Source organism: Sceloporus undulatus, chromosome 2, assembly GCF_019175285.1.
Source record: "Sceloporus undulatus isolate JIND9_A2432 ecotype Alabama chromosome 2, SceUnd_v1.1, whole genome shotgun sequence".
NCBI lineage: Eukaryota > Metazoa > Chordata > Lepidosauria > Squamata > Phrynosomatidae > Sceloporus > Sceloporus undulatus.
The window spans coordinates 290,898,472-290,913,164 of record NC_056523.1 but is presented as its reverse complement, the minus strand read 5'-3'; the positions used below and the strand labels follow the sequence as shown (position 1 = coordinate 290,913,164).

General features: G+C 37.4%; 1 protein-coding gene across 2 annotated transcripts in view; it reads right to left on the bottom strand.

Moving 5' to 3' along the window:
* Window positions 1–6: 6 nt before the first annotated feature.
* The window catches only part of IQGAP2 (IQ motif containing GTPase activating protein 2), a 192,794-nt gene continuing 178,107 nt past the window's right edge, over window positions 7–14,693 (bottom strand). For both annotated transcript variants that reach the window (XM_042448191.1, XM_042448192.1), the window contains 7 exons: window positions 11,152–11,293; window positions 7,858–7,945; window positions 4,631–4,843; window positions 3,270–3,430; window positions 2,407–2,547; window positions 1,897–2,005; window positions 7–414 (listed from right to left, as the gene is read on the bottom strand). In XM_042448191.1, coding sequence (XP_042304125.1) covers window positions 301–414; window positions 1,897–2,005; window positions 2,407–2,547; window positions 3,270–3,430; window positions 4,631–4,843; window positions 7,858–7,945; window positions 11,152–11,293 — 968 coding nt within the window. In that variant the 3' untranslated portion in view covers window positions 7–300. The remainder of the gene's footprint in view (window positions 415–1,896; window positions 2,006–2,406; window positions 2,548–3,269; window positions 3,431–4,630; window positions 4,844–7,857; window positions 7,946–11,151; window positions 11,294–14,693) is intronic.

Below are 14,693 nucleotides of genomic sequence, written 5' to 3'. Positions count from 1 at the left end.
TGAATGAATTTCTATGTATGCTGTTCAAATAAATGACCCGAATATTTAAAAAGATCAACCACACAATGTTTGGATTCCACTAAATCATTTTTGAAATTGAGTACCAACACCATGGAAACCTGGAAGTGTTTAAATTGATTTGTATTTTCTTATTTACTACTATATTATCAAATGATGAAAAAGGCACATAAGTACATTCTTCTTGACTTCCTTGAAGAAAGTGTAATAAGCTTCAAATAGTGAAAACACAGACCCACAACTGGGGCTTGATTTGAAGCAAAGTCCAGATATCAATAATCTTCATTTTCCATAGAATTTCTTGTTCAGCAGAAATATTAGGAGGTTTACATTCACTTTAGCTTTATCAAACATTTTCATTACAGAGACGCCTTCATACTGCATCTGAAGCAAATCCTACAATAATGAAGAAAATTATTTCAGTGTTTTTTCAAAGTCTACCTGTTTTTACACATTTTAAAGTAGGGTGCACATCAAATGCATTTAATTATATAAATGAGGAATATCTAAAAGTAAACACATACATAGAAAATAAACCATCAATCCTCTTTTCAAACAATGTTATGCCAAATTTTAGTATCTATTTGAAATCTAGAGAAAACTAACACAAAAAGCCCCAGGACCACAGACATATGGGGCATCAATGATAAATCAATGATGAAAGTGTACACATGCCAAGTGCATACTAAGATGTCAGCATTTTTGTAAGATACCAGAATTTCTCATTTTCAACAGATTGATTTCCTTCATTAATGCAGTGACAGAGGTCACTCAGATAAAGATGAAAGATTCACACTTCTATTTTCTTTCATAGGTTGCATTTTTAAAAAAAGCATTAATAAAAACAACTAAGAGCTAGCATGGTGTAGTGGTTTGTGTTGGACTATGACTCTGGAGAACCATGTTTGAATCTTCGCTCAGCCATGTAAACCCACTCGGTGACCTTGGGGAAATCATTCTCTCTCAGCCTCAGAGAAAGGCAAAGGGAAATCGCCTCTGAACAAATCTTGCCAAGAAAACCTTGTGACAGATTCACCTTAGGGTCACCATAACTTGAAAGCATGCAACAATAAAAACAACCAAATGTTATGGAAAGGATCCAATGCTGGTCTTCCATGACCAGAGCAATAGATTCCAGGAGAATCAGGATCGTAACCCCACCCCCCATTCCTACTATAGCCTTCCATGCACTCCAAAGCTGGCTCTGGAGGACTGGCAAACCCACCAGAACTGATTTTGGGCTTACATGGAGGAGTGCGGGGAGGCAGGCCTGGAAATGGGATATTTCAGTGGAATTTTGGATTCAGCCTTAACAAATACTGTATAACACACACATAAAAAAAATCAAGTGTGGTAATTAATAAGAATATACAGCATAATAAAACAACATTGACTTGTTAGTAATAAAAAATGTTTAACACATATAAATGAAAACTTGTATAATCCAGTCAACTGATCTGGAACTGGACAAAGAATGGTATAGTATAGAGGCTAAAGTATGATTTGGAGCCCTCAGTGAAAGTTTCACATAGTTTAGAGCTTGGAAAATATCTAGTTTTTGCACGACAGCTTTCGGAATCCCACAGCCAGCACAGATATTGGCTATACTGAATGGGGGATTCTGTTCTGTTCAAAAAAGGAAATTTTGCAAGGTTAGGTATCAATCATAATCTCACTAAATAGTTTCAGAGAAGACTAGATTTCAGTTACAGCACTCACCTTCATCTCAAATACTGTCAAAATAATGATTTAACCTAGTGCTGTTGAAATAAACTACTATGGTAAGACATGTAAAATACCTGAACATTTCCACTACCTAACAGAATCAATGTATGAGTGAAGTACACACGCATCTTACAAGACTTTTTAAAAAATTACCTGAAAATGGAGCTGCACCTTTTCCATCTCCACTCCCAAGAATTTAGCTTTGATATCAAAGTCACCCACCTCTTCACCAGGTGTAATTTCAAACATCACATTCTTAAACCTTAAAAAAGTAAAAGACAGGTATGGGTAAATATGCCAAAAAACTAGACATAAAAATCAAAACAAGCAGTTATAAAATGGAAAATCTTTTTAAAAGGAGTCTTGTTACTAAATATTGGCCAAATTCAAATGCTGTACTTCTGCATCAAATGACAAGGGGACTAGGGTTTATTTCTACACTTTTGCTGCAGGTCTCTGTAGTGCCAAAAACATGCCCTTATTCCCAGGCTTTGGAGTGGGCTTTCAAGGTGGGAATGTGGGAAGGAAGGAAGGATGATCAATTCATCAGTAAACAATGGGATTTCGCAGAAGTACACCACTGGATCTTGGCCAGGTCATCCAAGCAATTTAACAATTGACTAGTTGGACAACTACTCTGAATATATTAAGCACAAAACGCACTGGTTAGGCTGAACCTCATCAATTCCTAGTATAACTCCCTTTTCATGTAGCCTTGCTGCTGTGTACTTCAGGGAAATATTCTTCATTTTGTTTCCTTTTTCCTCTTGTTTCCCACTTAATTTTATTGATCTCCGTGAATTTCTGCAAAATGGAAAAAATGTAAGCAAATGTTAGACCACACAGGCAGTGTATTTTCTCTTGGTTTTGAAAGGCAGACGTTTCCAAGTTTAAAATAATTAATCAAGCCTGTGTCTTTCCCAAATGACATCTTTTTAAAGAACAAATGCAGACACAATTAGCCAAGTAGTAAGGCTTGCTTTTCAAAAAACAAACAAACAAAAAAAAAAAAACCCCACTCTTTTGGAATATAATAATTAGGACTACTTGTACTATCAAAGGACTGGAAAATATGCCATCATTCCCACCGCCATGCTTCCACTAATCACAACAGACAAAAGCTTGGAGCTGCAGAATTGTCAGAGATCTAGTAAGAATCTAGATGCTGTTAGTTTCCCAAAGGCCATCTGCTCCAACCAACATGGCCTATTGTTAGGATGATGGCAGATGAAGTCCAAACATCTGGAGGGCATCAGGTTAGAATATCAGAATCCTAGAGATGAAGGAGACTACAAAGGCCATCAAACCTGTGTTATACAGGAATACACAACTAAAGGTACTCTGAAACGTTGGCCTTCCATTCATCTGAAGAATGTTCTCCATGTACATAACCTCAGTATTAAGATATCTTCTAACATCTACAGTGTGTTTTAATTTTTAAAACAAGTTTCAGCAGGTCTTTATTTAGTTCTGACCTTTGGCATGTTAGTTACAATGCATTTTCTATAAAATATTTTTTTACTTACTTTCTTGTCAAGTTATCTAGACATGTTTTGATGTAAGTATTATAATAATTGATTTGGTCTTCATAAAAAGCTTTCTTGGAATTGAGTGCATTCAATGTTTGCTGCAGTTTTACCAGTTCTGCTTTCCGATGTTGTCTATATCTTCTTTGATTTCTGATATCCTAAAGAATTTTCCAGGGAAGAAAATGTGGTTTATTAGTAAGTCCATCACTTTAATTCTGTAGACTCATTTTAGCTAACAGACCTCAGGGACGTAGCTAGGATTTTAGGAAGGGGGGGGGGGGTCCAGTCTAAGTGCCACCATTATAATGGGGCTTGGGTGTGGCGGCGCAGCAGCACACACCATTCATTTTTGTAATGGGGGGGGGGGGCCAGACCCTAAGGAACCCCCCCCCCTGGCTATGTCCCTGCAGACCTGCTGTAAGGATGATATGGGCAGGGGAGATTGTGTACCTCAGTGGAAGTAGGAAACAAACATATTCCAGCATTTAATTTAATTGATAGGAAACCTATGTAAAAACTGCTTAAAAACAGAACTATTTTGGAAATATTTAAGGAATACCAAAGGAGTCACAAGAACACTGGCATGGTCTTAATATTTTGAGCTTTGGACTGGGACTCTGGAGACCAGGGTTCAAATCCCCATTCAGCCACGGAAGCCCACTGGGTGATGTTGGGCAAGTCCAATTCTCTCAACCTCAGAGGAAGGCAAAAGCAAATTCCCTTTGAACAAATCTTGCCAAGAAAACTCCATGATAGGTTTGCCTTAGGATCACCTGAAGTTGAAAATGACTTGAAAGCATGCAGCAACAACAACAACAAAAGTAGTCACACAAAGCATTCACTTCAGAGAAGAGATGAAAGGGGGGGGGGGACTCCTGCTCTCTGCTGTGCCTCCATACACACCCCAGCTGTCGGAGAAAGAGGCAAGGGAGGCAAGAGACCAGAGTGGCGGTAGTGGTGCCCAGCAGAGGCAGGAGGAAAGGGGCTCCATTTCCCACTGTTTGTCCCAGCCGCCCTCCAGGCTCCTTCCCTCTGCTGCACCCAGAGCCTCCAAATGCACCCCAGACAAAAGAAAAAGGGGCAGGGAGGGCAAGAAAGCCCACTTAGGGACCACAGTAATGCCAGCACTCCATTTCCCCTCCCTAGCCCCTATGTGTTCCTGAGAGGGTCCCACTGAGAAAAGGGGGGGGGGCCATGGATATTTACAGTTTCCCCACTTTTGCTGGTGTTCTGCACCCTAAACCCCATGAATGTGGAGGGCTGACTATATTTTTCTTTTTAATTATTTTGTGACTCAAATTCATATTCAGAATGAAAACATGTAAATAGTTGGTGAAGTGTAATGCTACTCTAATAACCTTTGCTATTTCATTGATGATGTCCTGATACTTGTTTTCAGATGAAACCAGTCCAGCTTGCTCCAGTGTTCGGAGATTCCTCTGTATTTTCCTTTTCTTTTGTTCTAATGGTAGCTGTCCTTCCTCAAGAACAGATCGGCTGTGTTTCATTTTCTCTGGAGTTTTTGAATCCAGGATTGCACGTTTTTCTATTACTTTTAAGTGTTCAGCTTCCTAAGAGAAAGACCAGTTGTCAACTTTATACAAATAAGAAAACATATTAACTATATACAATTCAGATTCAGAGATGCTACTACTTTCCTACATGAATTAAAAGGCTTTTGTGTTCAAATCACTGTGTAAGATGTGAGTGCCAAACTAAAAGGTGAAAGATATACAAAAATTCATCACATCCAGTGGTTATCAACTTTTTGGCAAGAATCCTGCAATCAAGCCAAAAGTGCCATATAAGTTCACTCTCACAGTACTAATGTCCCCTACATGCTTGTTCTGCTTTGCCTTTGCTTTTTTCTAGTGAACAGAGGAGAAGGAAACCATGTAGCATAAGTGCAGGATGTATGAATGAAGGTCAGACTATGCTAAAATTGCATGCGTACTCTCTACTTTTGTCCAGGCGTTTCAGAGTTCTTTTCTCCTTTTACTACTTGTAGCATACATACGTGACCTGACTAGCTGTCATTTATATGGGAGATGCTTATCCTGACTTTTTTTTTTGGAAACATAGTAAGGAAGACAACTAGTGAAATTATGCTTCTCTGAAAACTTCTTTCATTTCTAAAACATTTTCTCTGAATACTTAACACAAATCTCCTAACTGAAATACAAACAAACAAACAAATAAACAAACAAGTTTCATTTATATACCGCTTCATATCGCCTAAGCAGTGTCTAAGTGGTTTACAACTGTAAGCTAATTTGCCCCAACAGTCTGGGTACTCATTTTAGTGACATTGGAAGGATGCAAGCCTGAGTCCTACAGTGAAGTAGATATAGGGAAGGTCTAATAGAAGATTTTTGATTAAGGAGAGGATTCCCACTGGTAGAATTAGAAGAGGTGGTGGTTTGCATGTGATCCCATCTTTACCTGCAACACCTGAAAGATTGGTCTAGGAGTGGTTGGGGTACTATCCACCCCTTTAATGCACTGGCCATAAAGGGAGAAGATGTTGGCCTCTTTGCTTCCACCAGCAGAAGTACTCTGAGAGAAACTCTGCTAAGGGGTACTTCTACTGACAGAAACAAAATCTAAATTCAGCCCATTGTTTCATGTCCTGTTCTGTGGCAGACAGGATGACCTGTTACTTTCCTTCTGATATCTTAAAATGTAGCAAATTTGCCAATTCATTGCCCATTACTTACTGAGTTTTATGTTTGTTCAGTGCTTCCATATTATTTATGTAAGATGCATCATTCTGCTTTTCATCCAGAACTGGCTCCCTACTTCCTTTAGCCTTTCCTGAATTGATGGGGGCTCCAGTCCAGTTTCCCCTCCTATTTAGGATTGCCTAGTGAAATAAAGGATCACAGTGTGTTTTGGACCTCTTTTAGGTCCAAAACACATTGCAGAAATAATTTAGTTTGACACTGGTTTAACTGTCCTGGCTCAGTGCTAGAGAATCCTGGGATTTCTAGTTTATATAGAGCTCTCTGGCAGAGAAGGTTAAATATCTCAACTCACGTTCCCAGAATCCCTAGCATTCAGCCAGGGTAGTTAAAGCAGTCTCAAACTGGATTATTTCTGCAGTGTTTTTTGGTCCCAAAGTAACCATTAAAGGGACAGATGCCTTGTCCTTTATTTTAGCTGGGAACCTTACTCCCACTTGCAATTCCTTCCAGTTTGCACATCTCCAAACACTTTAGAGTCAATATTTTGATTTACTTCTCTATAATGACTCTTGATGTTTTTGATGACTGATGGTTCAGAAAGCATGTAAACAATTTTAAAGAAAAATATTTCCACACAGTTCCCACATTTTCTCCAGACAGTTGTTTGTTTTTGCTGCATAAAGAAATAAATTGAAGTTCAAAGCCCATCAAAACACTATCCTGTGAATTCAGTGAGTATCACAATGGAATTTTCCATGTATTAAACTAAAAATTGTAGATAGGAAGTATCCGCAGTCAATGTGATCTAAATCCCAGATACTGGTTTTACATATCAGTCTTAAATATGTATTTCAAATGCTCACAAAAATAGTGATATACAAGGGCTACAATGAGAAGAAATTGTGGATCTGTATATACTTTTAAAAGCCATTTACCACTTTAGAAATAGTACACTGAAGATTTCTCAAGAACCAGTGTAGCGTAATGTGGCTAGATTCCCTAAACCAAGTCTAACAAACCCAGGCTCAAATCCTACTAAATATGAATCTTGTGAGCAGTTTTGGTCTGGTCACACTCTCCTAGTGTGAACAACATCAAAGGGTGATTCTTAGGATAAACTATGTGTAAGGAGGAGAGAAGAATCATATACACTCCCCTGAACTTCCTGGAACAAGAACATGATATAATCTACTAAAATATAAGAATGTGTCTCTTTGATTGGGTCTGTCTCCACCATGGCCGCACTGTGAGACCTAGACACCAGATTTATGGATATTAAAGCCTAGGGCTATACATTTCAGTGTTATTTTGGCTTTAACATGGAGTAATTTTATATACTCTTCTATAAATCTAAAAATGTATGCCCCAAAATTGACCCCAAAATCCCAGGTCAACTTATTTATGGGTCACTATGGAAATGTGATAGCAGCACTTTCAGATTTCCCCATGCCATGCAGATTGGGGTTTAGCAAGAAAGAGCCAAGCAGAAAGAGTCCTGGGTGATTGATTGATATTGCTGTTTGTTTAAGCATCTGGCTGAAATGAAAGCTGAAATGACGAAGAAAAGTCTCAATGAGAGTCTTTCTTGCCATATGCACACATACACCCATTGAAGGTGCCTCCAAGTTTTAGCCTTGACTTATCCATGGGACATGGCAAAATGCACAATTTTGGCCCTAAAACCTGACCTTGACTTATATATGAGGTTGACTTATAGTTGAGTATATACAGTAAAAGGGGTGTCTTGCAAAGCTAGGTTATTTCTGCTGGTGAGTAAATAACATTCAATTATATTCATTCACAGGAAAGAACATGGCTAGTTTTCTTTAATCACACATTTGCTCCTTACACTGCTCTCTCAAGACTTAAATCTTCAGATCGATAAACATGAATTTAATTACCTGAAGTTCTGTTGCTGGCGTTTCCAAGATTTTTGCAAGTGACTCTCCTGGCTGAGCTTGTATCACGTCAATAATAAGCCTTTTTGTCCTTAATGGAAGAGGGGAAACAATTTTGATTTAGAAAAAGTCACTTTACAATGCAATCCTATGAGAGTCTGTTCTATTCACTCTCTATAACATTATTTTATTAGTGGCAATGTCAGGTGTATTCTTAACATATTCCAGTAATGAGCAAGGATGTTTTTATTTAGCCAGGTATTCTATAGCATCTAGTGTGAACTGGCTAATATTTTAAACCAGGCTTGTTGCTGTTCTGTTTTTCTTCTTAACTTATGACTTTAGACTGATGTCTCTCTTTTTTTTTTTTTACTGACACTCAATTTTTTAAAGATCAGCCTAAAAAAATTTTTTTTAAAGATCAGCCTAAAAATATGAGACAACTGCTTAAGGTAATGAAATTCAGCACTGGGCTGGATCCCTTCTGACGCTGTAATTTTAAAGATTTCTGTGGGTAGAACTGTCAGAGCAAATTGCCCAGAGGGAATGTCACTTTAAGACCTGACAAATGGTGGCTGATAGCTCTTAACACCTGGGTGAGGGCTCTGGCTAAGAGGACTCAAAAAGATAAAGATAATCAGAGGAGACAACTTATCATGATTCTTCCCTGGCTAGACAAGGTGAGGAGATCATGTCAGATCTGTGGGTAAGCAGGAAACAAGGACACACCTGCATATTTCTCAGTGCCTCAGCTGTGAAACTCCCTAACCAAGAAAGCTAGGCTGGCTAGGATTTCTCTTTTGAGCTTCCAGTGGGCAGCCAAAACACTGCTATTATGTGTGGCATTCAATGTTTGAACCTGCTGTTTTAACTGTTTCAAAACTGGATTCTAGGACTGTTTTTAGACTGCTTTACAGGCTTTTTATGAATATTTTAATATATTTTAAAATGTTTTTATTTTATATTATTTTAATTTATTTTTACTTGTTAATTGCTTTGGGAGCCCTTGGAAGATGATACAGAAAGTGTAGAAATACTATTACTTCTATCACTATCACTAAAACTACTACTTCTGAAGGAAACTGACAGTAACACATAGAGAGCAGAGTTGCTCTCTGCAATAAGTCTTTGGTACAAATAACCCTAATAAGTTTGCAGTAACTCGCATATGATGAAGTAGGTCCTGTTGTAGCTGTAACAGGAGAATCAAGAAGAGTAGCCTGTGGCCTGGGACATCAACCAAGGTAAAACAATTTTTTCATCTTCTTAAATTTGGACTGAATTCACATGTTTTACCTCTATACCACCAAATTGTTCCTGGGAGACTTAATTCAAGAATCCATTGTTCTCTGCCTGCAAAAGAAGGGTCCCTGTAGGGATGCAAATGGACTTTAAATTTCCTGGACTTTGAAAATCTCCCTATTGCCACATGAACAGAAGGAGGAGGAGCCTGCCTGCAAAAGATATCCTCCCCAGCATACTATCTTTACTAAGGACTGAACGAACATGTAGGCATCCGACTGACATCTCCAATTGTTTTTTTTCCCTTCTTCTGTTTGGTTTGTAACATCTTGCCTGATGAAGAAGCCCATTGAGCTTCAAAAGCTTGCAACAAGTATATTGTGCATTTTGGTTGGCCAATAAAGGTATCACTGATGGATTTAGGTCCATGAAGATTTACGCTGAAATAATGTGGTTAGTCTTCAAAGTGCCACACAGATACTTGTTTACTTTTTTAAATGCTGAAACAGACTAACATATCTGTTTCTCTGCAAATAAGAAATAGGATTAGGAATGAGTGAAAATTTTAGTTCAGTTCATATTTTTATACGAATCTATGAGGGAAGAGTGCAACTGGATGACTTGCCCATCCTAGCTCAGGTGTTAGTGAGAATGTGTGGTGTAGTGGTTTGAGTGTTTGGACTATGACTCTGGAGACCAGGGTGAGAATTCCCACTTGGGTGATCTTGATCTTGGGCAGGTCACACTCAGTCTTAGGCAAAGAAAAACCACCTCTGAAGAAATATTGCCAAGAAAATCCTTTGATGAATTTGCCTTAGGGTTGCCATAAGTCAGTAAAAACCTAAAGGCACACATCAATAACAACAGCTGAGGGGTTGATGTTGTGAGCTTCTACTTCAATTTGAGCTTTCATTCCATTAAACCAAACCATATGCCAAAAATGTCATAAGCCTCAGTGACATAAGTCCAAGATGAAGAAAGCCTGGGTAATGTTTGCACCCCTGGAACTGTCACTATTTAATAACAATAATTATAAAGTCAACATATTTATTTTTGATGTCATGTTTTTACACGATGTGTTTTTTTGGATACTTTTAACAGAATTAATACTAAACACCCTACAGTAAATAAATAAAATAAATAAACAACAAGTGTCCAAGCCTGCTTATCTTCTGCTGTCCAGCAAATACCTTTAATTACTCTGCTGTTTACTGGTTTATTGTTCTTAAAACTCTTACTGCTATTTTATCCCCTGTATTACTGCTTTTGATTGTTTTAACTGAACACTTTTACACCACTTTGGAATTTGTTTAATTATAAAACACAATACAGGTTTTAGAATCATCACATTTTATACTGATGACTCAATATGCAAAACTGGGTGATGATATTTTGATACATGTTTATAATAAGACATTTTTGGAAAACTTAATAAAATGTTCTTGGGCAAACATAGAAAGAACATACTGTAACTGCTGTATGATAAGGTTTTAGGGGAAACAACTGCAGGAATGTTTAACTAGCAGGATACAGATTAGACCTTACAGGAAACCAAAGGAAACATCTGTCTTAGATTTAACACTGCTAGAGTGTATTGGAATTTATTTCTATGATAGTTTTGTCTATCCAACTGCCTCACTTTTCTTCACACACACACCACCCAAATTATTTCAGGGATTATGGTTGCTTCATTCAAATTTGTCTATTTTTATTAGCTGTCTAGCAGTCAAATCCATTACACTGAGCTCATTTTAATGAAGTTCCACTAATTTCTGGATGTACCACTGCATGTTAAGGAGTCAAAATAACAATTTGCCTTCAGTCAAGAAATATTCCAACAACTGATACTTCATCATACAATATCCTTTATAGGTTTAAATGCCAAAACCTCCTTAGCATACATACCACTTATTTGCCAAAACCCTCATTTATCTATTATTGAGACTTAATAAATTGTACAAATAAAATAAAAGTCTTTAGTCCTATATGACTAGGAAAGTACAGCACTTCATTTTCAGGAAAACATTGGTATTTCTACATTTTATGGAAACATACTTCATCATCAGGCCCTTGATGTCCTGTTCTTCACCTTCCCGTAAATCATATTTCCTGGTCAGTGAAAGAGAAATTTCTGTCTTAAAAAGCTGACTTAAAGTGTTTTCCTTGTTAGGGTCATTGGGATCAACGGCTCCTTCTCCTGTGGGAAAAAGAAAGAGAAGTATTAATACTTCTAATGTTAAGCTTATGATGACATCAAGTGGCTATTTTGTAATTTAAAAAAATAAAAATTTGAAACTCTCTATCATGTGCACACACACAAAAACACTTTTGTGGTATCTCAGCTAGCAACTTTTAAAAAGTTAGGATTGATGAATTTGGTAGAAAAATGCAAAATTCTTGGCCTTTGGTAAGACTACATGGTCTTGTACAATATATACTGTTCTGCCCATAAAACAATTAGAGTGGGTCACTGATATCCACTGGGGTTTGGTTCCAGGATCCCCCATGGATACCAAAATCCATGGATGCTCCAGTCCCATTAACTATACCATATATACTCGACTATAAGTTGACCTCATGTATATGTGGAAGGCAAGTTTTGGGGGCAAAAATTATAGATTTTGATATGACCCTTGGATAAGTCAAGGGTAAAATTTAGGAACGTGCAACAAAGGATCTAAATGATGAAACAAAGGAAAACAATGCCAAAGAACCTAGAAAATTATGGCAGGCGTAACTCTTTGTGCTCACCCTTAAGGCTGGATGGAAGAGAGAGCAGAGGGAGCTCAGTGCTTCCAGGACAGATTACAAACTTGCTTTTCACCAGGGAATGGTTCCCTTTCTGAAAAGAGTTAAAGTATAGTATTTACATTGACCCATGGATAAGTCGACCTAGGTTTTTGGGTTCTATTTTTTTTTTTTTACTAAAATTGCTAGACATATACATCCAATAGAATTCTGCTCTTCTCCAGTTTAAGCTTTGTTTATTGCATGACTGCAGACATGCTGCTGCAATCTGATACCAAAAATCTGTGTTTCTCCAGTCCCCTTCTCTATGCCCCCAATGCAGATGCTGCTAAAACACTGCCAAGTAGGCAGAGGACAAGGAGGGAAAGCAGGCTGGGTGGCTAAAAAGACTTTATAAAAGTCAGAGGCTTTGTTAACTGAACTATGCTTGTACTTGGAATTTTGCCAGAGGCTGCAAATAATCAGGAAGGGCTCCCTAGGTCAGTTTAATGACCTACATAAATATTTGACAGTCTGTTATAAAGGTTTCTGTGCCAGTGACAGCAATTATCTATCAAGTGTGTGCTAACTGTCACCATTAGACACATGCTTTATTCACATGGGTATTTCTAAAGAGCTGTAGAACTAGGATTGTTCCAAATGGTGTCGCTTCATTTTCAATTTGGGAGTAGACAGGGAAAAACATTTGCAATTTGGGAGGGGAGATGGGAAAAGAGGGCTCTCTTAATCCATATATGAATTCATATATAGGGTCCCTAGTGCTTTCAATTGCAGCTTAGTAAAAATGTGGAGAGGACTAATTCTTTACTGTATTAAAGAGTTATTAAACCCCACACCTTCAACACTGTACTGTACACTTGTGAAGGACACATTATACTGCTACATCTGACAAGTAGCTGGGCTTCATCCCAATATCTCTCCTTCTGAAAGAGCTCCTGTGTGGATCTTTGTGCTAAATCAACAAGTGAGCACAATTCTGAGGCATTGGCCAGGAAAGCATCTTTTAGAAAAATTCTGTCCTAGAAGATTGGAGAGGAGGAAGAGGAAGGTGAGAGAAATGAGCAAAGCCTTCATCTTCCAATATATTATACCAGGGCAGAATTCAAGTCCACTATCTCAAACAATGCCCTTTATTTGTTTATTTTGACTGACAGATTTTGGAGGAGGAGGGGTCTCCTCATTTCACAAAGAACTTGCACAGGACTGTACCCAAATTAATACATGCTGAATTCTCAGAATGGGATAAATTCAATAAACATTTTGAAAAATACACCAACATACATACAACCTGTATAGAAATGAGAATGCTTTGAAATGAGGCTTGACCTGAACTGAGTGTTCTTACAGGGTAGGTAACCCAGAATCTCTTCAGAAGATGATTTAGAGAAAGGTGCCTAAAGAGTTGCAGTAATAATAACAATAACAATATTTTATTTGTATCTCACCTCTCCCATAGGATCGAGGACCTAAGTGTGTGGGGTGGATTATATGGATGCAGGTGACCCCGCAAATAGGTTGGACCCAGACTATGAAGGGCTTTAAACATCATCACCAACACCTTGTACTGTGCCCGGAAACTAATAGGCAGCCAGTGGAGAGATTTTTAAATAGTGTTATGTGGTTACCTTTTCTTGTCCCAGTGACTACTCTGGCCACCGTGGTTTTTTAAAATTATTTAGTTGCTTATTTAACATTTACAAATATGAGAATTGTAGAAATGGAACAAACAAAAACAAATAAGTAAAAGGAAACGTAGTCTCATTGAATTGTGACCGTAAGAAAGGTTGACTTGATATACATTATTTACCTTCCTTCTGTAGTTAAGCCCAAAGTTCTGCTACTTTCTCCCATTTTTTCTTATGCTATTGAAATGAATCTCCCTTTTCGACTACAGAGAGTGTGTCCATTGCGGCCAATTCTTGCACATTTGTGATGCATTCTTTCATGGTGAGACCCTTATTACACTTCCAATAATGTGCATACACAATTCGCACCGCAGTTAACATATAAATCAAAATGTCAATTTTTTCCGGATTCAACCTTTCATTTACAGTTTCTGTTATGTTTAATAAATATAATTCTGGCGCAAATGGTAATTTAAAGTTCAGTTTTCTTTCCATCATTTTAGAGATTTTTGTCCAAAATTTCTTTGCTGTTTTACATTTCCACCATACATGGAACATTGTGCCTACCCTTTTCCTGCACTTCCAGCCTTTATTCTCTTTTAACCTTTTAATTTTTGCTAATATGGCAGAAGTAAGGTACCACCTAAAAAAAACCTTAAAATAATTTTCTTTTAGATTGTTACATCTCGAGAATTTATGGGTGAGTTGCCAAGATTTTTCCCAGTGGGCTAATGGAATAGTTCTACCAAAATCTTGCATCCAGTTTACCATATTGGTTTTTATCGTTTCCTCTTTTAGTTCTATATCTATCAATACTTTATATAATTGGGATATCATGCCTTTTTCTCCTTCCTTCACAATTTTATCGAATAACTTTACTTCACTCTCTATTTCATAGTTGTCCATGTCTTTTTTAAAGTCTTCTCTAATTTGCGAATATATAAACCAAGGGATTTTTATTCCTTATTTTTCTAATTCTTCTAATGGTTTTAGGCATATAACATCATTCTTTTTTGCTAGTAAATCTTCATACTTGGGTCTAATCCCTCTAATTAAATTCTCTTTATTATGGAGCGCCTCCTGCGTTGAAAACCATCTGGGGAGTTTATTATAAAAATGTTTTTTATATTTATACTACACTCTCAGTATCGGTTTCCTAATAAAATGATCTTTATATTCTTTCTTTTCTTTGAAATTCTCGTAACATAGATATGCATGCTAGCC